This window comes from Nilaparvata lugens, chromosome X (assembly GCF_014356525.2).
Source record: "Nilaparvata lugens isolate BPH chromosome X, ASM1435652v1, whole genome shotgun sequence".
Classification (NCBI taxonomy): domain Eukaryota; kingdom Metazoa; phylum Arthropoda; class Insecta; order Hemiptera; family Delphacidae; genus Nilaparvata; species Nilaparvata lugens.
The window spans coordinates 20,577,579-20,604,972 of record NC_052518.1 but is presented as its reverse complement, the minus strand read 5'-3'; the positions used below and the strand labels follow the sequence as shown (position 1 = coordinate 20,604,972).

The window sequence follows — 27,394 nt, the reverse complement described above, 5'->3', positions numbered from 1 at the left end:
GATTGATTGATTGCTTCATTAAGATCTCTCGCATGCATGGTCAGAGTTTTGATGAAGTGTTTGGCTGCATCAGGTCCTCTGTAGATAATTGGCTCCTTAGGGACAAGGTTGGTGATTGTCAGCCATGATGGTAATAGGTTCTTATCTCTGACAAAGTAGAGGCAGTAGCTCATTGCTGTGTGACACTGGATCACTCTGGTTGCCTTCCCAATCCATTGCTGCTCTTCCTCGGGCTTCTCCAGTAGACATTCAAAATCTGCATAGGCCACCAATGGTAGCCTAAATTTATTCAATGTTTCTCGAATTTCATTGTTGGTGATTCTTCCATCTTGCTTGAGTTGTGGCATGATGATTCTAGCAGTCTGGTTGTTGGCACAGTACTCCTCATGATCTTTCATCCTTTGCTCCCCATTATTGTTGATGATGTAGTGTGTAAAGCACCTACAACAAATGATGATGTGGTGTTCATCTTTAGTGAGCTGAGATCCTACAAGTTTTTCAAAGTTTTTTATGAAACAGTAGTGACTGTTGATATTTTCCTCTTCTCCTTCTTCATGAGTGGTGGTGGTGATGGCTTCACTACTGTCCTGAGTGGTGGTGGTGGTGGCTTCACTACCATCATTGTCATGGAGGAGTAGTGAATCGAAATGATCCTCCTTCATTTCCTTTGCAAGATGTATCTGATAAATAATACACTTGGAATCCATCCCATATATATTTACAGTTACACTCGGATTATCCCTCTGAAAATGGTCAATTTGATTGATGGTGGTGGGGAAAGATATTCCATTGAAATTGAATTTTTCAATGAGCTGATGATACCTATCATTGATTCGTTGAGGATTCGCTCCTTGCACATGTTTGGCAAGGATTGCTCATTTGAAAAATTGTTGATCACTATTCTTCAGATTGATGATGGCTTTTCTTGCTGCTATTTTGGCTGGCAGTTCAATGAAGGAAGATCCTTGGAGTGGTTTGTGCTTGCTTATGCATATGAGGAGACCGTCGATGATGAGGAGGCTCCATCAACTAGAGTTGCCCTCAAACATGGCCTCTCCTTCCAACAGCTTCTTGCATGCCTCCCTGATAATTCCAGCAGGATTGTTGACATTGAATATGGAATAGTTTGGAGTCTTGAAGGCTACATTCTGAAATTCTTCCTGCTCAAAGTTCTTCTCATCAAGGTGGCTGCATTGGTATGTAGCCTCCAACATAGGTTGACCTTGATTGGCCTATGTGTCTGGAACTCCTGACCTATAACATCAACAATCTTTGTCTGCAGGCTGTTCAGTAGAGAGTGGAAGTCCTTTGCTGGGTTGAGTGAAGATTTGTTGTTGTAGAAGAGTGTCCAAAGAAGGAGGTTGAAGGCCTCCTCAAACATACAGAACTCTCCTGACAAGCTGCCAGTCTGCTGGCACCTGGTAGCTTTGTTCATCTGTAACATACATACAAGAAGATTAATAATAGGGTGCAATGTAGGCAGCAATCATCTAGAGTGACACAGTCTACTTGAATGACATGTCTTGCACTCAAACTAGATCTTTAGCACACAATTATTACTACTATATATGCAACTGAAAACCAATCATAGGATGGTAGTATGTTCAGGAAGAACAATGTTTGAAATCAGTATTCTGAGGTTAGGTTAGGTTAGGTCAGAAGAAGTTACTAGTAACTTCTGTAGACCAAACCTAATCACAGTTGATTGTCTACAATTGCTGACATATTTTTACAGACCTCACCAGGTAGGAAGATAGAATGTTCAGAAAGATCAATATTTTGAGGTTAGGTCGAAAGATGTTACTAGTAACTTCTGCAGACCTAACCACAGTTTATTGTCTACAATCATATGGATCTGCTATTTCAAAACGCAATACATCAATGCTATGCAATACATTAAAGTGACACTGAAGAAAATGAGTGGATTAGCCATATAAATCAATACAGCTTCTTTCATCTTTAAAACAAATTTATCTATCTCTTTTCGAAATATACAATAAAAACATTTGTGTACTAACCTTTTTCTTTTAATAGAAGATCAAAACGGTGTGTGTGTGTGTGTGTGTGCACGCGCATGTGTATGTGTGTGTGTGTGTGCACGCGCATGTGTATGTGTGTGTGTGTGTGCATGTGTGAGCGCGTGTGTGCATGTGTGAGCGCGTGTGTGTGTGTGTGTGTGTGTGTGTGTGTGTGGCTGAGCTGCAATGTGCTGAAATGTCAGGTTCTGGAACTGAACAAGGTAGATGTGTCTTCTATAATCCTAGACTGTTGTGCACACTATATATACACTCCAGAGTGGGTGGGAGGCCTTCTGATTTATTTTTGATTAATTTTTATTATTTTTTTTCAATTTTTTTTCTTTTTTTAAGTTTTTTTTCAATTTTTTCCAACTTTTAAAGTTTTGACCTTGGACCTTGACCTTGACCTTTGGTTAGGTTAGGTTAGGTTAGACTAGGTTAGGTTAGGTTGGGTTGAATTTTGCTAGGTTAGAATGACCTTTGACCTATGGAGAAGTCTGGCGCACTGTGCCAGGACCGGAAAAACTATACTACTTACCTAGTATCAGAGTTGAAATACATGCCATTTGTATTTTATAAGATAAATGACAAAAACATCATAAGAAAAATCTATCATGCTTATGAACATTCTCTATTCCACTCACTTTAATAAAATATTTCTTTTGCAAAAGCATATAATCAGGGCAGCCCTTGGCAGATCTAGATTGTATCCCAGCGAGAATTTGTTTATTGAGTTTGGAGTACCAACATTACGGCAAGTGTTTGTCAAGAGCATAATAATTATTCATATCAATAAAAATAGTTGGGGAAAGTCTTACGTTTCATACTAACCCACACAATTTACGCCCAACAGTGAACAACTTTTATAATAGATAATTTTATAGATTGACAGTCAATAAACATCAACTTCAGTATTTTATGGAATTCTTTGCAAATAAAATCCCAATTCATTCTATTACAAGTCCTTTCTCAAAAAAAAAACTGAAAAATGAAATTGATAAATGGGTGAGAGCAAACATCTATTTCAATATCACTTGATTACTTTGTTGTCAATTTTCTTTCTACTCTTCAATTTTTATTCTATTTCTGTTAATTTTGTTTAATAACAATTCAACTCTTTCAACTTGTACTCTTTTGTTCTTGTACATGTACATAATATTAAATAACTACTTTTTGATTGAACTCACTACTGGCGCTCAAGTGTTACTTTTGCCAGTAGAGCCAAAATTTTATTATTACTTTGCTTAATATTACCACATAATCTTGTTAATTATATTGTACTGTATACTTCTGGAATGTTGTACGTTTGTTAACTTTATTACTAATGTCTGTAAAATCATTTGGCAAATGAGAAAATAAAGTGGCAATCCCCTCATTAAAATGTTATATGTTAATACAAGAGTGGCTGTAAGAGCTTTTACCTACTAACTAGGCCTACTTTCGCTTCATAATACCAATTCATATGGACCATGTATATGGATATTCTATTTTTAAAAGTTGTACTTCATTTATAATCAAAAACAAATATTAAAAATGAGAAATTCACAGAAGGCACAGAGACAAGAAAATTCAAAATTCGTCACCAGTTGAGACCTGTGTACTCAGGGCTTTCTAGCCGTCAGTTCTGGAACTACCAGCAGCTCTCTTCAAAATCGACTTATCAAATATGCAAACACTAATTATTTCTATAATAGACCAGTCAATAAAGGTTTTTTCGATCCAAAAATTAAATAACAGCTGAATCTCTTACCATCGATAGAACCCTCTCAGAGGGTCATTCTCCCAAAAGTCCCAAGAAATCCTCCCCTTGGAGCTTTCCCCCCCTAGACCCTCTCAAAATGAAAAATGCAGGTAATCACGGGTAATCAATTATCTCTGTAACCAATGATCGAAAACAATTCTATTATACGTCATTCGATTCCTTACATTATGGACTACAATATAAGTTATATTCACTTTTTCAATAAAATTAACAGTTTTCTAATTTATATGATGAAAATTCAGGGGGTTTGCGATTTGATTTTTCTGTTTTCTTCGATTAACTTTGAAGAAAGTGATTTTAAAGTAAAATGAGCCAAATAATTAATGTGGAAACTCTCATTGCGAACCCATTGATGTATATTGTTATTTATTTGCAATTCAATTTGACGCTGTGGAAGGGGAAATAGCCGACGCGGCTGACTCCCTTCACCATAGTAAACAGAATAGTAATGCTTTCTACATTGCATCTCATTTACACTATGGCGCTCGAAACAATATTCATTTTGTCTAAAGTTTTGACATGCGCTGAATCTAGATTTTCAGTTTTCAATACTCTAAAAAATTATCATTATGTTATCGAGTTAATCACGCTGATGATAAACATCATGATTTCGTTGTCCGCTCACAGAATTTATTATATTATTATTAATTTGAAGTGTGCCTTGTCAATACGAGTCAGAGGTATCACAATATTATTTGATAACTCTAGTTTCAGATATTCATGTTTTTCAATGAAGTTTGATGATATATTATGTGTCTAACTCCGCCATCTTATCCTTATTTTGTGAAAAAAATTTAAACACTTGATAATGGAATGAATATCATCAGATCATGAAAACAAAGAAAATAAAAGGGTAGGCCTACCTGTGATACTATATAACACTGTACTCCTGATAAATTTCAAGCTGAAAGTAGATTAATTAGTTGCTTATTCGGTTTAAATATTAAAAAATGTTACCAATATTATCACATAGGTACAGTGAGAACAAATTATTCTGAAGCTTTCTATTTTTACCGGTAGGTGCTGAACATGAAAGAGGCAATACCAAGCCACAATTGCAGTTTCGTTCACAATCATTACCTATTATCAGAGCATTCAAATTGATGCTATGTGAATTCAACTATGGGATTATCCCATCTCACAATTTCCCTATTTATCCTTATCGTGATTTAGAATAAAGTAGTTTATGTCTATAATCACAAAAATGAATGTACAGTACCTATAATAAAACAAAATTATATAATATTATACTATATAATTTAATATTACAACAAAATTTCTAGTAATAAAGCAACTTTTTCTAGGTACAAATTTCAAGGCTCTCAAAATGACATTTTCTCAATCAGAGGCAGATATTCCAATGATTATCATAATAGTTATTCAATGAAAATTGTTTGCATTGTACATTGTTCGACGTAAGATAAACTACATCCTTAAGGTAATCAACTTATTTAGGATTATCATGTTTATGAATGAAAGCGAGTCTGTGATAAGACATATATGATTTATTTGTCAAACTGAAATATAAAAATTATATACAATGCATATTTCTGATCAACTCAAAATAAAAATGATAGTATCAAGCCGAAATGAATTGAGCAACTGAATTCCAAAGTGACTATTCACTGTTCAAATTGCACTGTGATTTCCTTTTACTTCCAAATGGATTAAATTTCGTGACTCTTCAAGGTAACAATTTTTGAAAAAAAAACCAATGGAAAACATTCAAGAATTGAAACCAAGATATGAAACCAATGGAATGTGAACGTCATCCAAATAGCATTTAAATTTGAATTTTCAGATCATGGAATTCATAACAAACTTTTTCTTGAGAGAATAGTGATGAATTGAAAACAGTGCATGTAACATTGATACAAAGCGATACAATGAAAATAAACATCGATTAATTTAATACTGGACTTATGAAAATCATATTACCGTACCTTTAAAGCTTATAAAATGTAAAACCAACTTTTTCAATTTCTCTACTGAAGCAAAACATCGATAGAAAATAAAGAAGAGCCCATTATAACCACAAAATACTTTTACTAGAATTCACTTGAACTACCGTAACTCACTTCGACCCTTCAATGATCACAATGAACTGGAATGGTATAAAAACTATAAAATTGATAATCAGGTAAATTTTTCAAATAACTTCACTCAACTAAATCTGTGAATGCCAAGTTATAAGAAATAATGTTCAATACTTCAATAGATTTGTTTTTAATTTTTCAACATATAAATAGAAATTGATCTATTCTTTTGGTGCCCGAATCAAAATCAACATCAATCGACATCAAGAAAAGCTTCTGCCAACCTTGTAATTCCAGTATGATTCTGCTCATGCTTTACTTTCTTTTATAAAGTTCTCATTAAGGCCCTTGTGTAATGAATGACAAGATGCGAGTGGAGTTGAAGAATCGATGTGTTAACAAATAATAGATGATGAATCATCTTTCAATTGGTTCATCTATTGTACTTGGTTCATGATTATTTACGATTTTTTCATCTCCAATGGACCGTACATCTGGTTTTCAATATTGAATATTCAATATTTTCTATCCTACTTGATCAACTTTTGATTACGAGTGTAGAATGTAAAACACTTTCATGATTTTCCTACTTTTTATGCATGTTTACTCTTCCTTAATTTGTATGATTGCATGGCTTCCATCTTTAGAATCTACTGAATTTTCATATTGGACTATTTAGTTACTTTACAGAGAGAAACATAGAAAGTTTCAACTCAACAAGCCCAATGTATAATTTTTTGATGCCTCAGCCGTCATAAATATATTTGCCTCAACTGTAGGTATATTATCAGCCTGGATGGAGAATATTAACTGTGGAAAACAGCAAACACTGCACGCTATGATTTTTCAGGAAATCGCCACTGTTAACATTATTGTAATTTATGATTCATCTCACTTTTTGACATTCATATCTCATGATAAATTATAGCATAGAATTATGATCATACACATATATACATTTATTATATTATGCAATAGTATGAATACTTTATCGGTTGCAAACAATACCTTTGTCTGCCATAAGATGCATGATTGATTAAGCACATATTATAAAACAACAAAATGATGAGTTAATCATCACTTTTCATTCAAAACAACGACAGCAATATGAAGACCGTATTGTAATAGTGGCATTATAATTAATTCACGCAGAAAAATATTGATTTCCTGAACTGGCAATGAAAGCTGAATAAATTGCTGTAATCAAATTGATTAAATCTCAAACATTTTAATATTCAGAACTTAGAGAACTAAAAAGTGTAAATTCAGTGTCGGCGCGATGCAAAACAACAGACAAAATTGATTGTTTCGAGCGCCATAGTGTAAATAAGATGCAACTTGGAAAGCAGTACTATTTTACTGGTTACTATGGTGAAGAGAGTCAGCCGCGCCGTACTGCGTCGGCTGTTTCCCCTTCCACACCGTCAAATTAATCGCAGATACATAACAATATACATCAATTGGTTCGCAATGAAAGTGGCTAAATCAATTATTTGACTTATTTTTCTTTTAAATCATTTGCTTCGAAGTTAATCGAAGAAAACAAAAAAAATCAAATCGCAAACCCCCTAAATTTTTACATATATTTTATTTTATATCAAGAAAACTGTTCGTTTTATTGAAAAAATGAATATGACTAATATTGTAGTCCATAATGGAACGAACTGAATGACGTATAATATAACTGTTTCCGATCAATGGTTACAGAGATAATTGATTTCCCGTGATTATCTGCATTATTCATGTTTTAGGGGGCTGGGGGGGAAAGCTCCAAGGAGATTTTTGGGACTTTTGGGAGAATGACCCTCTGGGAGGGTTCTATCGATGGTGGGAAATTCAGCTTTTATTTAATTTTCGGATCTAAACAGCCTTTTTGGACCTTCAATGACTGGGCTATAATTTCAATACTATTAAACAATTTTCTAATATTTTTATCAGAAAACTTATCGATTATATACAGGTTTCATCGTTTGGAACAATTCACAATTCGATAAATATTGAGGTTCTGATGAAATTCGGTTTCATTTCCGAGTTATTTTGTAAACTCTCGTTTGGGCTTGATGAGTATCAGAATGATGGAAGCTTCTATCTCATGCTTTAACCATATATAAGAACACATACAGAAGAAGACTTGAATTTATTGTTATCATCAATTTTATTTTCTTATTACTATTCGTTTGTCGTTATTTGTTTTTAAATTAAAGTTCACAAAATAATTTTCAAGCTATTTGACTTTTCTTCTTTGTGTTCTTATATGTCTAAAAATATTTCATCATAGGCACTGCGGTGCCGACTCCAGAAGGCCTGGATGGGCTCTGGGCTTTTGGATGTCTAAACAGGGGTCGTCCTACCCAGAGTCCAAATCTGGGCACTTGGTTACTCAGAGCCCATAATATTAGGGTTGGAGCTCACCGTAAATAAATTTAGGTGGTACGGAGCCTACCCAGAATTTTTTTCATCCAAGTTTTTTTCTAACCCAGCGACCACATATATGTGGTGTTGTTCTAACCTATCACGATTTTTACTTAGCTGATTTCACAAGACGTCTTTGGCTTTGTGGTTGAATTTGAGAAAAAAGGTTGAAAACCTCTACTATAAAGTATAAATCATACTAATATTTGAACCAATATTGTTATATTATACGGTAACTTATAATGAGAGATTGTTGACCTTGAAGTCGATCAATTCAATGGTTTCTCTTATGGTTAAAACCAATATTTTCACAATTAAAAAAATAATTATTCATTGAAAGTTTAATTCATATAGGCCTAGAAGTTTGTAAATTAATAATAAGAGGCTAATTGAATCTCCAATTAATTGAAAATAATACTAATACAATTATTCAGTATGATTGATTTATTCCAATTGAAAAATATACTTTACATCTAACAATGAGCTATCGCTTCACATATTATCACAGCAGCATTGAATAGATAACTAATGTTCAAAATACAGTGCGTCATATTTTGCACTTTTGTTGACTGCAGTAGTATTCTCTTTCATTGTTATTGGCTGCGGATTCTCACAGCTGAAGTTTGACGTATTATTAATTTTTCAAACTGATTCAAGAGTCAGAGGTATTGTTATAGATAACTAATGTTCAAAATACGGTACAATATATAATTTAACATAAGTTAAACATCTATTAAAATATATATTGCATTGAGAAATACTATACGGTACATTTAAACTTTATATACTAATACAAAACTATACCAATACATATACCAATACATCTGAACATCAAAATAATATGCTAAATCAAGACAACATACAAACACAGTTTGTGTTTGTAGCAAACGAAGCAATTATAAAATGACAGTCAGGATTACAAATTATTTGAAACCCCCAATCATATATTTGTACTTCACAGAAAATAAATTTTTAATATGCGAATTAACAATTGAATGTCAATGGAATCATTGAATATGAGTAAATGTATTTTATTAGAATTTTAGATGGAAACTAGAAACCAAAGGTTGAAAACATTAATTTCACGGATTTCTTCCAAGTTTTTGTGAAACTGTACAGACTTCTCAAAGATTGAGTTTTATTAGAATTTTAGGGGGGAACTAGAAAGTCCCAAAGGTTGAAAACACTAATTTCACGGATTTCTTCAAAGTTTTGTGAAACTATACAGACTTCTCAAAGAAAACGTATAAAAAACCTCAATCGTTAATAAGTCTGAACAGTTTCACAAGAACTTGGAAAATATTCGTTAGTTTAGTGTTTTCAAAGATGATAATGATAGCTCAACTATCTCACAGCTATACTGAGCTTAGCTCAACTGTTGAGTATAAGTTACACAATGGAGTGAATTTCAATATTTTTTTAGATTGCAATGAGTATGAACATTCAAAATGAGGAAACTACAGTATCCATCCCTGTTCCGGTCGAGAAACGTCTAAATCAAATTAACTATGACTTATTTGACGAGGATGATACACCCCTTATAGAATTAATTAGTAATTATATAACAAATTCTCAATCGATCGCATTGATTTAGAGAATCAAACTATGAATATCAACCTTCCTATTTATAATCTCCGTGAAACTGACCAGACAAACTTGTCTGTAGAAGAGAGAAGAGAATTGCAAAGTGATTGTATTCCCAAATGGATCATCAGATAATGGCACAGGAAATGATCCTTGGAAAATTGTTGATAATGAAGAACTACAAACTTTTCTAAACTTAAATACTTTCATTTTTCAAAAAATTAAATTTGAAGTTTGTGAAAATATATTTTTCGCCACACTTGGATGTAATGAGCTGGTTTACGTGCGTCATATGGAGGCCGAAAGTGATTGTTTTCCGACCAGGCCGGTAAAACTTTACAGCCCTAGGGCTGTAAAATGACCTTGAATAACAGCTGATCGTGTCCGATCTCACAAAAATCATAGAGAGATAATCTCATAATGACTGTAATAATCTATATAATTATGTATCGTGAATCGCGGTATTATGTCTATAATAATATATTTTATAAATTACTGTTTCATAATTTAATATTTATTATTGTGTTTTTGATATCAAACAATAGAATACGATGATATATCTCCATAGCCTCAACAATATAATGTTGGCTACATTGTCCATTGTCAGAAAGGTACGTATCGCAAGTCTTTAAAAGTGAAGAATCGAATTTGAAATCAAAGTACAATAATTGTATCAATATTTAAAAGTGAGGTACAGTAATAATTGTTTCTTTTTTATTATCGAATTCCACTTCTTAATGCAATACAATCAACAATAATAATAGGAAAATACAGCAGAGATCTAAAGTTTAAGGTAAGCCTACTGGTGAAACTCAGCCTTGACTAAAAAATTCCTAGTAATTTTTCCGTAATTCATTATTAAAACTTTTAGATAATTTTTCTTCAATATCAAACCATATAGAGAAAACATTAGGCCCACTCAAGATTGAATCTTCGAATGTTTTCTCTATGATTTAACTATTTTCAGAGCAATATATTTTGTTGTGAAAATGCCGGCAAACCGCTTCAAGTTTGCCGCTATAGGCTACACTATATCATAGTAGCCTACATACGTTACCTGACTTACAGGCCAATTCGATCAAAAGATGCAATGGCCGAGAGTGTAAAGGCGTGTACTTAAAAGCTCAAAGCTCAGTGAATTACAAACATGATCTAGGTTCGAACCTCGGACAGTGACATTTTTTTTGTCGATGAATTTCGACTTTTATTAGCTATTTTTTATATTAGTTACCGTAATTTAAATTTCAATCAATTTTTTAGATATATTTTGAGACAAAACTGTGAAATATGCAATTATATTAATTTTTTAATCACATTATTTCAAAATAGTAATGAAAATTCTATTCATCCATCTATCCATGAGATATTGCACCAGGCGCAAAGCGCGAGCTATAAAAATTCAAACAATTATTCGAAATATTAATAGTATAAAAATATTGTCACTATTGTAAATTATTAATTAGTAATATTGAAATTAATTGACAGTGAAAGTTGTCATAACCAAGATTCAAACTATCAAAATAGGCTGTTTGAATTTTATTTATTTTTCAATTTCTTATATATTGGGAAGTTTTTTTTTGGTGTGGCGAAAAATAGCGTTCGCACCATGGGCAAAAATGTATTTCCGGCTCTCAATCTTTTCTAGTCCTCGGCCTACGGCCTCGGACTTAAAAACCGATTTCGAGCCGGAAATATCTCATTTTCGGCCCTAGGTGCGAAATATACTATTTATGAATACCAACTATTCATTATTACGTTCTAAATAATCATATAAGACTAGATAAATCGTACTGCTCTATATTTCTAAATTATATTTTGTAATGAATACTGTTAAGAACTTTTCTGCTTGAACAAAAACGATTAAAAATTATATTTTCAGATCTATTAAAATTTAATAGATATTTAATATCATATTAATTTTTTTCAAATATCAACAATCTTAAATTTAATTAATTCTATTCCGTTGAAACAGATTGATTAATACCAAACTCACCAGACGAATTGCAAAGTGATTGTATTCCCAAATGGATCATCAGATAATAGTACAGGAGATGATCATTGGAGAATTGTTGATAATGAAGAACTACAAACTTTTCTAAACTGAAATACTTTCATTTTTCAAAAAATTAAATTTGATGTTTGTGAAAATATATTTTTTTGAATACCAACTATTCACTATTACGTTCTAAATAATCATATGAGACTAGATCAATCATATTGCTCTATATTTCTAAATTATATTTTGTAATGAATACTGTTAAGAACTTTTCTACTTGAACAAAAACTATAAAACATTATTTTTTCAGATCTATTGAATATCAAATAATTTTTTTTCAAACATAACTCTTTTTTCAAATATCAAAAATCTTAAATTTAATTAATTCTATTCCGTTGAAACAGATTGATTAATACCAAATTCACCAGACGAAGAAGCTCTCGGTGCGCAGAGATGTCACTCGTCGGGTTTCTTATAATTCAGCTCATTTCTTCTCAATCAACACCTTTTTCACAAGCCAAGATTTACCACACGGACAGCGACTTCTATGGATGGAAAAAATAAAAAATGAAAATGTCAATGGAATTGAACAATAATGCAATTAAAAATAATAATAATAATCATAATAAATGCAGGCTTTGTAACGCTGCAGTAGAAAGTATTCAGCACATAGTTTCAGGCTGCTCAAAATTGGCACCAAAAGAGTATTTGAGGCGACATAATAATGTTGCAAAAATAGTGCACCTGAAATTGCAGCAGGAATTTGACTTCTTTGAAGAAATGCCCCCATACTATTCTTACTCTCCTCCTGCATTTATTGAGAGAAACCAGATTAAGATCTATTGGGATGTTCAAATGATCACTGACAGGCAGGTCATTCATAACAAGCCTGATATCCTAATGTTGAACATGAATCAAAAAGAAGCCTTGATAATTGATGTAGCCATACTAGCAGATGGAAATTGTCAAAGAACAAGAGGTGAGAAATAAAGGAAGTATCAAGAGCTAGCATTTGAGCTCAAAGATATGTATGGGCTCAAGAATGTTAGAATAATCCCAATCGTAATATCTGTGAATGGTCTGATTCTTAATTCAACAGTGTAGAGCTGTAAGGTTATTGATGTCTCAGAAACTCTGGTAGGGAAAATGCAGAAGTCTGTTCTGCTTGATACAGCTCGCATAGTACGCCAAACGCTCCAACATACTTGGTAAAATACTTTATCAATAATAGAAAATAATGCCAATAGGTTGCATAAATTTTGCCCCTCTTCGCATAAGCTATCCGCAACTGCGTGAAAAGGAGAATAATAATAATAATAATATAATAATAATAATAGCGAGTGACCTAGCTGGCTCAGGTCTGGTGTCAGATTTCTGGTTCAGGTCGCAAATGATTAATTTCAGGGCCTCTGACATGACCTAACAACTTTTTTTAGGCAGCTGTGACCGACTGTTAACGGTTCCAACCGAAACACGGTAGTGGCCCGAGATAAATCAATGTAAAACGTAAGAAGTCCAAATGTATTGTCTATCTAATGAAACACTTGAAGGTGCGATCTGCTCTTATTGGTCCAGTTGACTAACAGTTGAAACATAGTGGAACGGTGAAGGTAGAGTTTATCAGAAAAGGTAGTTGAGAGTGTTCAAGTAATGTATGTGTATCTAAATGTCTCATCTTCCTCCCACTTTCTACTCCACAGTCGCCACTCCACTATGTTCGGACACATTTGAATACATGCATTATTTCCAACTCTCCCCAGCTACCTTCTCTGATGATACACTCCACTATGTTTTGACCCTCATGAATTCTTTGGTGTAAATAATGAAATAATATGAAAAATCAATGCATCTTTAAAGTTATGGAGAAGATAAGATTGTTATCTATGATAGTGATGATGAAGGTGAAATAGAACAGGAAGCATACTATCTGGATGAAGAAGAGAACTCGTAAAAAAGATGAAGGATGTGAACTATAGCAGAACTCAGGACTAGAATCTAGTAACAGGGACAGACACAAATAGCAATTTAATTAAATGAAGAAAAAATAATAGAATCTGTAAGCGATGATGCATCAGATGGACAAAATTGTGATTCACTTGCTTAGAGCTGTGGAAGAAGCTATAAAAGCACTACGGTACATGTTTTTAATATGTCTGTTGATGACATAAAATGGCTATTCTCCATCATTCATCTGATCTCTTCCCAAGCAGAGTAATCTTTCCAGAATCAAAAATACTTACTCAAATGCAAACTTACATTAAAAGTATCCTCTATAATCCTCTACATCAATAAGAATAGAACTACAATTACCACTCATACGAGTTCCTACAATATACGATCACATCATACAAATAGATACAACGTAGAGCTCACTAAATGCCGGCATCAATTCCTATACTCCTGTAATTATTTTATCAATAGAATCCCAACCAATTTCGCAACAAAGTTACAGGTACTTCACACAAATTGTTGGAAGAAAGGCATGGTTGTAATTTTTATTTCATATTGAATCTATTTCAAATTCAAAATGTACGTTGTATTATTATACTTGTGATATTATTGGCGTACATGGAGGAAACCTTAAATTGAGGTAGGCCTATAGACTTTTTTATACAAAAAAATAAATAAATGAGTACATTGAAAATCTTCTGTTCAAAGTGTTAAATATTGTATGTATAATAAAAAGCAACACAAAAAGCTTCATCAAGGACTGTATAAACGTTTAATATGACTACATTTGTCACAAGAGACACATAAGCTGAGTTCCCTCCAAACAATGATAAATATTTTTGTTGCATTTGCTTCAATTTTAAACTGATAATAAATAATGTAAAATATGTGATTACCTTCAGCAAGCATTTGCGTCACTCAGCTTTTTCAAGGATCAATAAGAATATTGTTCTAGTCTCCTTTGGTGCTATCAGTGAATTCAGTGCTATCATAGAAATCATAGTTATCATAGCTAGACTCATAATCGCTGCTCCTGAAAAGCATTTATACCTTTCTGATCAATTCATCATTTCCATGGGACAGTTTACAACAATATGATACATTTATTAAGAGGACCAGACAACCCTAAATAGATTAATTATATGCCTTTTCAAGGGTGGAGATTTGACTCCTGGTTCTCTTTGCCACACAACCCACACACAATAGATGAATATATAACAAAACAAAATACTTACTAAAAAATTCAATAACAATGAAAAGTAAATTTCAGAAAATAATGTGATATAAACGGACGGGATTTCAGGGATATTAATATTATGTTTATCTCCAACCAAGTAATAATGAGAATATAACAGTATCACAATCACTGCCATAACAGCTACCTATTTCCAATCGATTTCCAAAAATATAGCCTACTGAAAAGTGAACTCTATGCAACGACTTGAACTTTAAAACACGGTTCCTGATGCTGGCAGCAGGTTGCATTTTGTCAAGTTTTCAGCGTGTTATGCTTTCAGTTCATCAAGTTTTCATTTTGTGAAGTTTTAAATTAGTCAAGTTTTTAGTGAATCAAGCTTCCAGATTGTCAAGAACTCAATTCGTCAAATTTTCAGTCAACAATTTCACTCTTGTCGAAAAACTTTTCTCCCAATATTTTTTCAATCTTTTCAACCATATAGGCTAGTTGGTTTATTTCTAACCTAGCCACAAGTTAGCCATGTGATACTTTGATTGAGTGGTCATGGATAAAAAAGTGTATGCAAAGGTTTTATTTGGCCTATAAAGCACTGGCAAGACCAGGTTGTGCTTTAAAGACTTTCATTATAAAACCGTTGCATAAACAAATAAAATAAATTACCAGAACAGTGACAAAAGTTGTTCTATTTTTTATATTATTTCATAGATTGATTGTCGAATAAGTAAATATGAAATGAGATGAATTCATCACTTTAAAATCAAGTTCTTGAAAACCTTTTGCAGTACAATACGAATACAGAAATATTATAAAAACAAGTCATACTTAATTAAAAAAAAAACAAATTTCAAAGCAACTCATAAATACTGAGAAAGAGATTAATATTGCACACTTCAAACTGTATCTATAATGAACTATACTTCTACACTAAATGTATTGAAGAAAGGATTTAATATAAAAAAATAAGACTAATATCTGAGAGATACTCCGAGGTCGAAGTAATATATCAACAAATAGTAAATAAAAAAGAGAAAGAGAGAATACTTACTCTGACTGATAGTCTTTCATTTTATTTCCGCACATCTCGCATTCCACTAAAGAATCCAGCGGGCAAACGGGGCCACCTCCAAACCTCAACAACATACAACGAAATTTAATATTTATTTTCAATCCAAAATTAATTATTTCTAGTTGTTTTAATAGGTTGAGCTAGTTTAACAAGGCTACACTGGCAAAATCCTATTGTACCCCTCCTCATTGGAGTTGGTTGGAAACACAAGTTTTGTATTTAAAAGTATAAGTTAAGAAAGTAATAAAGTATTAAGTAAATTTTCAAGTATAGAAACGGTAACATTGGTCATAGAACATGGATCAGTTTGCAGCAGATTGTTTCAGGAGGAAACTGCCATAGGCTACTTGTGTCAGACTAATGCAAACAATTGATTTCGCCACAATGCACAGAAAACATACATTCCGGTCAGTTTCTAGGTTAGAAAGATTCTCTCCAGTTATTTACTCATTAACATGTTATTTGCTGATTGTGTGGCGGAAAATATCGTTTCTTGGCCGTGAATGTCTGTTGCACGGCTGACGCCTCGACTGGAAACATCAGGCTCGGCCCCGCTTCCCAGCCTCATCACGCAATATACTATAAATTCTTATTACAATTTTTTTTTTTGAATGAATGAATGAATTTATTTGCCAAAAACAAAATACAAAAAAGTAAATATAATAAAAATTTATCCCAAATTGTTGTGCGTTATCAAATTTTCATCCTACACTATAGGAGGCAGAGTTCGAGTAATGGTTTCATGGTCATAGTTGTTACCTGCGACTGCGGCAATTCTATTGTCATAATCTTTGCAGTATTACATAATATTTGTGAGTCCATCAATTATATAACTTACTTTTGAAAAATAGTGTGCCATGATGATGCTGTAACTTGTACAGACATTTCTTCATGGTCCTTGTAGACGCAGGGGGCATGCGAGCAAAATAGATCGCCGTTCTCAACTGCGCCGGGCTCGACGAAATTTTCAAATTTGCTCAGCCATAGTTTGGAAAGCGCATACATAGTTGGAGCTTGTTCATCGGCAGTTTTGAAGGCCCCCTCCCTCATTTCTCGGGTTGCTGGGCTGTCACGTTTCCTGAAACATTCATACAACATACATTTCAAACTTGATAAGTGCAAGGACATCTTTAATATATATTATGATAACTAGTGATTTTACTCCAAGGAGGGTTTTCTAGAAACTGTCGTGAGTCAAACTGTAAGAGGAAAAGTCCTACAGCTAAAAATATATATATGTTTGTCATCTACTAGGCATAATCTAGACACTAATAATAAAGCACTGGAATATTGCCTGCATACAGTATATCCCGAATTTATCAAAAAGTTGCAAACATGTTTCAATACCACCTATGGTGTTATCTTCAGTGTGAAAATTCAAAATCTAAATGAAAATTGAAATGTTCACACCATGGGTGTTGAAGCATGTTTGTAATTTTTTAATAGATTCGTGATATATTTAGACAATATTCCAGTGCTTTATTATGGATAGATATCACTATATCTCACAAAAAAAGTATCTGAAATCTAGAAACTTTTGTCATCATGGAGTCTATCAGTAGTTCAAGTAAATTCAACTCACTTCGTCATCTTCATTATATAATTAATGCTGAATAAATTATTCACATCAGAAATGTCAATAATGCTAAACTTGAATACTTATTTAGAATCTATGGGCAGCTCAACATACATCAGTAAATTCAAAGGGAATTATTAATATACATCATTATAAACATGATCAATCACAATATTATTATTCATGATTAGTATTTGAAATTGAAATTGTATTTATTCTTATTGTTTAACAGTGTACAACAACAGATATACATTAATAGTATGAAGAAGGATCTTTACATTATTGGCTAATGCCTAAGATTGAGGAGCGAGTTCCTATGATAAAGTATAGTATTGAAAGACCTACATAAAATTATTATACTGTACATGATAAAATTGAAGCATACTGATTAGAAAATAGAAAAAGAAGGTAATATTCTGTACACCAGTAGCGTTAATTCAAGCATCTATCCTTCATATTACCAGTAAAATTGAAACCATCTGTGTAAATAATTGAAAATGGACTAACCTATAGAACAATAGGTATGCTTCACATGAAGCAACCTTGTCATCTGTGACCTTTGTCACACGTTCGTCATCATATTCTATCCAGTTTTTTTCAGCGTCATTTAGTGCATAGCAGATGTAATGTCCACTATTCAAGCTGTCGCCTTTATGGCAAATAGTTGCCATAAGGTCGTATGTTTTAACTTCCGACTGGCAGTCTGAAAAACAAGTCAAACATGTTACCTTGCAATACCTCACCTTAATCGAATAGTGCCTTACAATAATCTTCCCTTGCTCAGTTATTTCACATAAATTAGCTCCAAAACTACTAAAGCAATACATATCAAAATTCAATTGGAAAACATTTTGGTTTCACCAACACAACTGAGAAATGCCAATTGAGACTCTGTTCACTTTGAAATTGACGGATTAGTTAAGTTTGAAAGTAATAAACAAGTTAGTTATTCAAAAGCAATCAAATTCTGTACTACAAACATTCATTAAGTGAAATTTCATCATTGATTGGCTTCATCTATTTGACTTTGTCTAACATCATCTTGTCAATGACAAAACTGGAAATAATGGAATTTTGTAGAAAATTCAATCAGTTTCTAGACAAGGAGAGAGAATAGCAGAGAAGCATTACCAGAATGAACATAAGGTGTCATGTCGAGTTCAGTGATCGGGAATGAAACTTGTTGAGTATTCTTTGTTGAGCCCGGCAAGAACCTCTTGAGGTTAATACACAGTACCTCGGGCAACTGCATCATTTTTGAAAATGTTATCGCATCACGGTCTTCATCACATTTTTCACATCTGCAAATTATACAAAACTCAATCATTTGTCAGAAATTGCGCAGGGGTTGCTTAATAAAGTTCTTTGAATACACAGCTACAATTAGTGAATTCACTCAAAATAGAGCAATTTTTGTTCTATTGCATAACTATAACAGCTCTAATAAACACCACTAGCCTGCATGCTCGCTTCGATCGCCTGTATTCTTCATTCAAGCTTGCTTCCTCACGTCAAATACAATCCAGTCATTAATCAAGACTATTCAATCACCAGTTGACTGAGACCACGCAGGAAAACTCCAATTTTTCATCTTATCGGTGGCGAACTTATTAAGCTCTTTCTAAGAAAAAGTTTTAGACAGTAGCTGAGCCTCTGTACAAAATATGAACATTTCCCATACATCAGTTCTCGAAAAAGTAGATATTAACTTCTTAATTTGAAAAAATGTCTGAGGAAATATAAAAAACAAATATTGTACAGAAATTATAAAACATTCATTTCACCCTTCAAAGTTTCAATCTAATTGAAAAATCTACTCTAAAAGTTATTTGAAAAACTGTAAAAAGGAACCCTCAAAAGTAACATCGCGACCAAATCTGAACGTATTTGGTTCAGTAGATTTTCAGCTCTGTTGATTTATGAATCAGTGCAATTTCGCTTTTATATACAGAGTGTTTCCTAACTCCCTACCAATATTCTAGGGCATTGTTCCTGGGTACAAAAAATGATTCAATAAATTAACTGAAATTATTGGTACATAGATTTCATAACTGGATTTTCAATACAAACTCCAGTCATTGGTGGTCTGAAAGATGTGGTTCTTCCACTGCACACTAAATTTCACCCCGACTTATATTTGGAGAAACGTTGTCCAGACAAGAGTTGAGTCAAGTCGGTTCGTAGTTGAGGCAGTAGAAACTAGTTGATTGCAGCATATTAAGAACATTGAGAGTCTTTGCACGACTATGTCTAACATCAACATCAAGATTTATGTTACCTGTTACAACCACTCTAAAATGTTTATACTTTTGTGAATTACAGAGAAAAGAAGTAGAAACGTTGATATTCCCTGTAAATATTTCAATATTAGAAATAGGAGTTCTATATACAGAGGCAATAATTGAATGTTGACTAGGAAAAGCAATAGCCACTATTTCACATTAACCCTCAATGCAATACTCACTGACATTAAAGGATGTCTCTTTAATAACGATTGCATCACCACCTAACAAATGAGCACTATTAATTGTGCAGAAAGCTGAGCCAAGCTCACAGTGTATACAAATCTAATTCATCATTACACAGCCTGGATTGCCAAAAATCACTATCAGTGTCCGCGTCCGGTTCAGTGCTAATATTCTTCCTGTAATGAGCCCGAGTATGAATAGCCCCATTACAATAATTCATGGAAACAATATTTTCACTGCGACTCTGATACTGATATGAGGCATTCACAAAATAAGGCGGCAAAGCCAAATTTCATTGACTATTACTGTTGATGTGAATGTCTTTGTTGTATGTTGAATGTAGTAAATAATATATTATGAGTTAAGCTATTGAGGACTAACCTGTAAATGTTATCATATTTCAGTTCTTCGACACAGAAGAATGCCTGCAAACAGTTTTGGAGAGTGACAACGCTGCGTCGAAAGGGTATTAGACTGCTCAGCCAATCAAACCAACCCTAAACAAACATATTAAAGGCACTTTAATAATTATTATCATCACATAAATTTTGGACTGATCATATCTGAACAGGTGTAAACCAAAATTTGTTTAAACAACTTTCAACATGTAGAATGTACAAATAAATTACACTGAGTAGACGTGGATAACTAACCTTTTTAAAACGGAGCATTTCTTTGCAATGCTCCAGGCCTGAATATTTCGCAGCCATTTCACTATGAGTCTTCAAGTCCTCTATTGATGGGATTTGGATTGCAATTACACGGGATGTGTCAAATTGTTCAGACATCTGTAAGCAAATTCAAAATTTAAACGCCAAATCCAGAAAATTTCAGAGTCTATTTTGTGAAGTAAGTTCTGTTCTAAAATTTAAAAGAGCAGAGAGTCCATTTATAAAAATTAAATTCATTTTATAGGTCCTCAAATCTTCAAGCATTTGAAAATTGCATAATTTTGCAGGCATTTGATGGAATGAGTTGATCAGGTCTTTCCATGACAATTACAACAATGAAAAAGTAATAGAATCATAATGATGAATACAACTTGTTACTTTTTGTTTGGCAACATACAAGACTGTACCACTTTATGGCTATTTCTGAAAAATAAAAAACTCCTGTCAAACATTAGTTGACATTAGTAGATTTTAATTAAATAATTGTCTTAGTGTACTGGTGATCTCAGTTTCATGGCTCAATAAATTTGAAAATGTTTTATAAATATTGGAACATACCCACGTCCTATCTTCAGAAGCCTCATCGTGACCCTGTGAAACAGAAAAGGTTTAAAAGTTAAATTTGTACGTTTTCAATGGCAGCGTGCATCACAAGATGAATTACATAAAAATATTAATACAGAACAATTGTTTCCAGTGCATACTGTAAGTGGTAATGATCAATGAGCTAGAATCAATTCCCTGCCACATCTCACTTTCCACTTTCAATAGGCATATATTGTACTTGTTTTCATATTCTAATTTCCAGGAGATGTTTCAATTATCCTACTCTTTGTTCACGTTGAAAAGCCCAGAGCTCAGTCGCTGACATCATGTGGTGGTTAAAAATTCTCTTTTGAATACAGAATCGGACCAGTGAAGGAAGCTATCGTTATTCATAAAATTTGAATCGTAATATCGAGTTAAATTCATAGTGAATTCTAATGTTTTTGAGTATTGTAAAAAAAATATATTTCTCGAATAGAAAATTACTAGTGACCCATTTATATGTTTTATATAAACACAACTAGATTCGACTACATTAATATTTTCAAGTTTTTTTTGACAATTTCAAATTACAAGTGCTCGGAACTAGTTGTGTTTATATAAAATGTATGAAAAGGGTACAAGTAATTTTCTGGAATAAATTGAACATCCAAATAACCATATTAATTAAAATACTGGAATATAGAATATTATAATATATTTCTCGATATATCGGTAGGCAAATACTCTCATAGGTATATCTGTGAATAGACTAAAATAGTTCTCAAAAAATATAATATATATAACTGATTATATATTTGATAATTTAGTAAGGTGGGATCAGAGAAAAGTCCCTCCCCTTGACAGAATCCTAGATACGCCAGTGCCTCAAACATTTCAAAGTTTCTTTGTCATGTACAGAAATGTTTCTTCATGATTAAAACCATCAACATGTATCCAGTTATATAAGTCGATAAATTAATGAAAATTATTATTACCTTGTTGCACGTTAAGCACTGCACACAGGTGTAGATTTGGCCATCGAATATATCGGAAATAATACTTTTGTCCGTGTCTGAAAAATAGAACGTTTTTTTTAATCCGTGAAAAAGTAGCATTTTGGCTGATGATGATGCCCACAAGAGCCGTAGGCTTGTGCGTGGGTAATGAGGCTGATGATCATGAGAGATGACTGGACCTACAATATTTGCAACAATATTCATGTCATCATTTTCTGACTATGTAAGTATGCTTATGCAAGTTGAAAATCTTTGTATGTGTCTACTTGCTTTCACGTTTGTGCCATTCAGCACTCCTGGGCTGAAGAACTCGCTCATGAACTATCATTCTGATTTTGAAATCCCAAGCACAAAAGTTATGCCATTAATCAGCTGTTGTCCATTTATGAAAATATATTATGTATTATTTTACAGGTTATAAAAAATAGTGTAACTTAATTTTGGACCAATCTTTGTACAAAATAAAAAATATAATATTTCATTACACATTTCTTAGTTAGTGAAGATAAAGTTTAGCCTTTTTTCAATCTTGTAACTTGTTCCCTCAAACAGATACATATATTCATTTTTCTAATTTTCATGTTATTTGTTCCATCGTTTGGGTTCCTTTCCTCTTCCGTTTTCGGTTCATGCATTCCTTCCTCTACTAATCCTAATCAGACGATGTGACAATATCTGTAGTTGACTTGGATCAATAGATCGACAGAAGAAGATGAAGAAGCAAAAAGTTTATTATTGAAGAAAACACATGAAAGGATCAGCAAACCACCACCTAGGAATGTTGCTAGATATTTAGGGTGCCAAGCATACTTAAACGTTTATTCAATAGTGCAGCTGGAATTGAATTATTCTCAGGATTGATACAGAGGTCTAAAAACTCTGTGTTTCTTGATTCCGTGCAAAATTTACTGTCCACTACAACAAATGAATCATTCCAATAAGATCTGAATGAGGGCAAGAATCGGTCATAGTTACCAATCGAAATGCGAATTCCTTCACCAGTAAACCATCACCAAATCATTATTTCCTTATGAAAGAGAGACAAAAAGAACTATCGAGCATGTAAGATTATTGCGAGAACGACAAATATTTTATTTTGAGGAATCCGTTTAAAGACAAATTCACAGAATAATGCCAGGATTCGTCTAGCATTATTTGTAGCATGATTTCGTCGTGTGTCATTATGGAGAAGCATATTCAATGATATGAATGCTTGGAGAAGAATAGTATTTTGTAACAGAAATTGACGTTTGCTATCTGGGGGGATAAATTAAAAGGAATCCAGTGCCACATATAGGCACAACAAATTATTCACCAATGGTGGATAATCCTAATTTAGAGGCAAAAGCCAATGGACGTATCCTTCTTGTCTAGAAAGTGGACATGTATTCTTAAGGAAACATTTCAAATGTCATGCTCTCCATCAGGATGAATTACTCGCCAGTTCATTATAGCACTACCAAATGATAGAGGAATGACCATTCGTTTTCTGGGAAATGTATTTGAATTTCGTGCTGCTAATTTTGGGGTAGACAGAAACAATAGATAATTCAAGGAATGATTGGAAATTCAGGAGTTGGTTTAGGGGAAATGGGTTCTAGGGAAAAGTGGCAACTACCATGAAGAGTACAAATAACTCACCAATACTGTTTGATCCATAGGTGAGCTGGTCTCACTGGTCAGTCTCGGTTCGCTTGCTTGCTTGCTTCAGCTGTAGACCAGCATCATGAGCTGATGTACGCATTCTTGAAATGGAAATTGCATTTTCAATCAACAGTAACAGTTGTGTAGTGATGATGAGGTGTTTGCGGGAGGGGGAGGAGTAGGAGGGGCACAATCCAAGAGAGAGGCTACTAAATCGAGGTGGTTCCAACAAAAACTTTAAATAATCCAAAATCAAGTGAAAGGTGGGTGGGGGAGGACAACAGATGATCGAGGAAGAATGGACAATGCAGGAAAACAATCAGAGCAGGAGAATGAGAGGAGGCCAATCAGAGTAGGAGGTGAGCAGTTTATGTACAAGGAGTGCGGGAGGAGACATTGGGAAAATGCAAAGATAACTATAATTTTTATGAAAGCAAATCTCTTTCAAGTTGGATAAACAAATATCAACACATGACTTTTGATCTAATAATCACTCTAATCTCACTCAACTTTCAATAGTTAGGCTACAACGCTACATCACATTTATTCCTAGTTTCAATGCTTCAACACTTCCATAGCAATTTAAGAGCAGGTGCAACTGCCCTAATCATAACTATTCTTTTATTTCTGAATCCATGATAAATTAGAGAACAAAAGATTTTGTAACGAGTGTCAAGGTTGGAAAAGAGGGATTTTTAAACAACTTGAATTATCAACTTCATTTTAATTAACTATTATTAGACGAATCCAAAGTTAATTGCTGTAAACCACACTGGAGACATCTGCTAATGCAAATATTGTCAAAAGGGAGAACAGCTAGAAGGAAATTCGATGAGAGCTACCATCCAAAAATTATTTGTCAGACCGGGAATCAAACACGGTTCCTCCCAATTGCCAGTCAGGCGTGCTTAACCACTATCTCCGTAAACAAAGCCGTAGTGCATTCGTGTGACGTCAGCACAGGTAGGGCTCCTACACCAATAGAAACACTAGCTGATATAGATCAGCTGAAATCTAAGAATTTTTATTGGTGTAGGAGTCCTACCTGTGCTGACGTCACACGAATGCACTACGGCTTTGTTTACGGAGGTAGTGGCTTAACCAGTCAATCTTCAGATGCCAAACTGACAATCTCTGGATAGCAGCGCTCATTTTATACTAATCCACAGCGGCCACCCCGTCTACTAATTTCCATCTGTTGAACATTCTTCATTGATAGATTTTGATTTGTTTCAATTACAAATTGTGATACAATTGTACATGGATTTAGCATGAATTTCATAAAATACAAGATTAACAGCAATAATGAATTTCAGGAGTATTGAATCATTTGTACAAAACAGCAATACAATATTCATGATTATGTATGAGAAAACAACATAATTAAATTAATTTAATTTGAGATCTAAATTTAGCTTAGGAACACATAGGTTTAACAGAATATTTCATGTTCAAAAGAAAGAGAGAATGAGACAATGATGAAACCAACTTTCTAAATGGAAAATTTTCCATCTTATCTAAGTTACCAATTATAGTTAAAAGTATAGTATAGTTAACCAATTATAGTTACCACTATAATTCATTATAGTGGGTTTTATTGGCAAGTTGTGAAGGTAATCAAACAGAATAGTTATTTTACCCGCTTACCTTGGGTCGCTGAAGTTTCCAGCTCCTGGTGTAATAGGTTGAGCAAGATCGTCAAAAACTCAGCAGTGTCTTGCTGGTTACCAACTTCGAATGTCGGATTTACCTAGGTAGTCAATTATTAAGGAAAACTCAATTATTTTGGATATTGATTGAACAAATCCAATTATTGTTAAATAATAGAGAAATGCAAGAGCATTCGCTTCACTGACAATCCAGACTTTTTGCTGGATGATGTCCAATAACTTGTGCGTGGGAAATGAAATAAACAGAACTATAATCCATGCATTTCATTGATTGATTGATTCCTTTTCTTTTTGCAAATTACAGTATATACTGGATTATACACTTATACATGATAGCTCATAATACAGTGAAGTTTTAGATGGATTTATCTTTTTAACAGCTCACAATTTGAAAAAATATATTTGTGCCCTTGAATTCCATGTAGCTATTTCATCTATTAGAAATGAATGCAGTTAAGATACTCTTGAACGAACCAACACTGAATTGTAAATTATATCAATATCATTTCATCAAGGACAAGCAATAAAATTAGACACAATAAAATGACAAAATTTTATGAATTGGTGTTGAACTGTTAATTACACTTGACCTGTTAATTAGTTATATAAAATTCCACACAGCTAAACTATTCAAATATATTTGAAATTGAAATTTTATACTCGACTAGCATAAATTAATCAGTGCACTCACTGTTTGACAGGGCGTAACAATCGGCTTGGACGGAAGTATGCATTCTCATCGGTGTTCCAAAGATATTCCAACAAGTCACACACAGCTCTGGTCACCTTCATCGGATGGTTTTCATTTTCTAAAGATAGAATCAGCTGAGCTCCGCAATCGAGCAAGTATTTGGCGAATGGTGGTGTATTGGAGAGCACTTGCAAAGCTGCATTCATGTAGCAAGTGTTCCCGATGTTTTTAAGACCTGAAATAGAAAGTTAAACTCATAAAACTTTCTTTTCTTCACTTAATAATCACTACCATTTTCAGTGAATTTTGCTTCAGACTGAACTTGTTAACCTACTAAGAAAAGAAAAATTATATAATATAACTCAGTGTTACTTCGGGCGATTGTTCAAAAGGTTGGACAATACTATCGTCTGAGTTATTCACTTATATTAAATGTTAATCATATGAACTGAATAGGCTACCCTTCTCTTAGTGATGTGGGTCGGGAATATTTCTAGTGGGAAGGAACTATGATTTGGGAATATTTCTGGGATAGTATCAAGTTAGGTAGTCTACTTGACCGCTACAATGCATTCCAAAAACATTGTGGAAAGGGAAAATCATGTTGCTCAATTGATGATTTAATTAATATTTTCGAGCTCTACTAACTCTTTATATCTTTTAATATTTTTCTTGCTCTTTTTGTATTGTTTTTTCTTAATATGCCCCTTCATTAACTTTTTGAATCAAATCTAAATATCGCCATTTCTAATCTTCTTAGTGAGCCTTTCTATGTTTGTATCAAATAAATAAACAGCCATACCTTTCACTGATTGCTCTTTATGGGTCTCCGGTCGCTTTGCATCTACTTCAGCCCGTGGCTCGATTATATCCACTGCTTGCTTCGTCTCCTGCAATTGAACAAAATAACTCATTGGGTCATATGAATAAAACCAGAGCATAAGGTTTTGCTCATGAGTATTAGGTAGAAGTATAAGCATTTGCTCATTTTTATATGAATAAGCTTTACCTTATACTCTTACCTTATGCTCCTGAACTCTGAAGCAAATGCTCACGTATTTTGAAGATTTTTCATCAGCTGATTCGCCTTTGTGGCCTTACTTTGTTT

At 33.4% G+C, this 27,394-nt stretch overlaps 2 protein-coding genes across 2 annotated transcripts; both read right to left on the bottom strand.

The window, feature by feature from the left end:
- Nucleotides 1–11,555: 11,555 nt before the first annotated feature.
- On the bottom strand, nucleotides 11,556–25,915 carry LOC111053505 (ubiquitin carboxyl-terminal hydrolase 33). The gene is made up of 12 exons (XM_022340406.2): nucleotides 25,573–25,915; nucleotides 23,923–24,026; nucleotides 22,261–22,337; nucleotides 21,296–21,328; nucleotides 20,720–20,854; nucleotides 20,448–20,563; nucleotides 18,730–18,899; nucleotides 18,106–18,301; nucleotides 16,861–17,100; nucleotides 16,002–16,085; nucleotides 14,655–14,791; nucleotides 11,556–12,353 (listed from the first exon to the last, which is right to left on the bottom strand). Exons 5-11 carry the CDS (start codon nucleotides 20,852–20,854, stop codon nucleotides 14,710–14,712), a joined length of 1,023 nt encoding a protein of 340 aa, XP_022196098.1. The 5' UTR covers nucleotides 21,296–21,328; nucleotides 22,261–22,337; nucleotides 23,923–24,026; nucleotides 25,573–25,915; the 3' UTR covers nucleotides 11,556–12,353; nucleotides 14,655–14,709.
- LOC120354526 (ubiquitin carboxyl-terminal hydrolase 33-like) lies at nucleotides 23,954–27,248 on the bottom strand. Its single transcript, XM_039441855.1, has 3 exons — nucleotides 27,089–27,248; nucleotides 26,287–26,521; nucleotides 23,954–24,026 (listed from the first exon to the last, which is right to left on the bottom strand). Exons 1-3 carry the CDS (start codon nucleotides 27,225–27,227, stop codon nucleotides 23,954–23,956), a joined length of 447 nt encoding a protein of 148 aa, XP_039297789.1. The 5' UTR covers nucleotides 27,228–27,248.
- Between the last annotated feature and the right edge of the window lie 146 nt (nucleotides 27,249–27,394).

Coding starts and splice junctions, on each gene's coding strand:
- LOC111053505 (XM_022340406.2), bottom strand. CDS start 20,854: ATGTCTGAACAATTTGACACATCCCGTGTAATTGCAATCCAAATCCCA. Junction 18,302..18,729: donor GACACCTTATGTTCATTCTG/GTAATGCTTCTC, acceptor CTTGTTTTTCAG/ACTGCCAGTCGGAAGTTAAA. Junction 16,086..16,860: donor TGGCACACTATTTTTCAAAA/GTAAGTTATATA, acceptor TATGTTGTTGAG/GTTTGGAGGTGGCCCCGTTT.
- LOC120354526 (XM_039441855.1), bottom strand. CDS start 27,227: ATGCTCTGGTTTTATTCATATGACCCAATGAGTTATTTTGTTCAATTG. Junction 26,522..27,088: donor TAAAGAGCAATCAGTGAAAG/GTATGGCTGTTT, acceptor TTTCTATTTCAG/GTCTTAAAAACATCGGGAAC. Junction 24,027..26,286: donor TTGTTACGCCCTGTCAAACA/GTGAGTGCACTG, acceptor TTCCATTTCAAG/AATGCGTACATCAGCTCATG.